This window comes from Galeopterus variegatus, unplaced genomic scaffold (genome assembly GCF_000696425.1).
Source record: "Galeopterus variegatus unplaced genomic scaffold, G_variegatus-3.0.2 Scaffold13030, whole genome shotgun sequence".
Lineage (NCBI taxonomy): Eukaryota > Metazoa > Chordata > Mammalia > Dermoptera > Cynocephalidae > Galeopterus > Galeopterus variegatus.
This window is the reverse complement of record NW_007739141.1, coordinates 32,473-33,557: the sequence shown is the minus strand read 5'-3', so window position 1 is coordinate 33,557 and position 1,085 is coordinate 32,473. Positions and strand designations below refer to the sequence as shown.

General features: G+C 44.1%; 1 protein-coding gene across 1 annotated transcript in view; it reads left to right on the top strand.

The window, feature by feature from the left end:
- LOC103581430 (cytospin-B-like) overlaps positions 1 to 1,085 on the top strand; it is a gene marked incomplete at its 5' end in the record, with an annotated part of 27,553 nt that overhangs the window by 2,230 nt on the left and 24,238 nt on the right. Inside the window, one exon of the mRNA XM_008563262.1 lies at positions 304 to 420. Within this exon, the coding sequence (XP_008561484.1) occupies positions 304 to 420 (117 nt within the window). The remainder of the gene's footprint in view (positions 1 to 303; positions 421 to 1,085) is intronic.

The following is a 1,085-nucleotide window of genomic DNA, read 5'->3' as shown; positions in this document are numbered from 1 at the left end:
AGAGCTTTTCATGACTCTTCAGGGGACAGACAGAAATTCTCTACTGTTTTGAATATTAAAAAATTTTTTCTGTGCTGTTCCCTGAATGGATTTGGGCAATACCAGACCATTCCTGGTGCCAACATTAAATGTACTCCCAGAAAATGTAGGTAGTTTGTTCTTAGGTTGCATTACTGAAAACCCAAATATGGACCCGCCTTGACACAACCTCCCTCCTACTCCATGACATCGCACAATTTGGTGATTAGCCTACTCTGTGACATCGCACAATTTAGTGATTACTGCTCCTTTTCTCCCCTGCAGAATATCGACATCACCAATTTCAGCAGCAGCTGGAGTGATGGCTTGGCCTTCTGTGCCCTGCTGCACGCCTACCTGCCTGCCCACATCCCCTACCAGGAGCTGAACGGTCAGGAGAAAGTAAGTGACCCGCCCATCGCCCCAGTTGTCATCGAGAAGACGTAAGGGGAATTCCTAATTATATCAATACATCCCAATGGGGGCAGGGTTTATAGACCTGCAGTAGAAGTTGGGATATTAACACCAGGCATGGATAACCACTGGCAGTGTCTACGCCATGGCATCCCATCCTCAGCAATGACTTCTGAGTTTCCCTTCTCAATATATGCGGCTTGTACCCGGAAGAACGCTGTGAAAACCGGTTTACTGTAGCTACTGAGAAGTTCCCATCACCCATGTTCCATAGATAAATGGAATCTCACCTTCGTGGTTTCTAGGCCTTGGCTGGCATTTTTCAAAGTCTATTCCAAAGAACCAGCAAACACAAATGAAAGGAGGTTGCTGCTCAGATAAGCTTGGGAAACTGTATGCTAAATCACATGTTTAGAAATCACAGTGCACATTAACACATTAAAGACTTCAAGAAGTCCTAGGTTAAAGAGGTCTATGTGATTTCATTTAATCCAACATAGATCCATAGAAGCTTTTTTTTTTTTAACTATAAGTATCTATAACAAGGGTTGGCAAACTTTTCCTGTTAAGAGCCAGACAGCGGGTCAGTTGTTCTCTGTCACAACTGCTCAGCTCTGCCATCAGGCTAACCAGCCATCCGCAATGTATAAGTT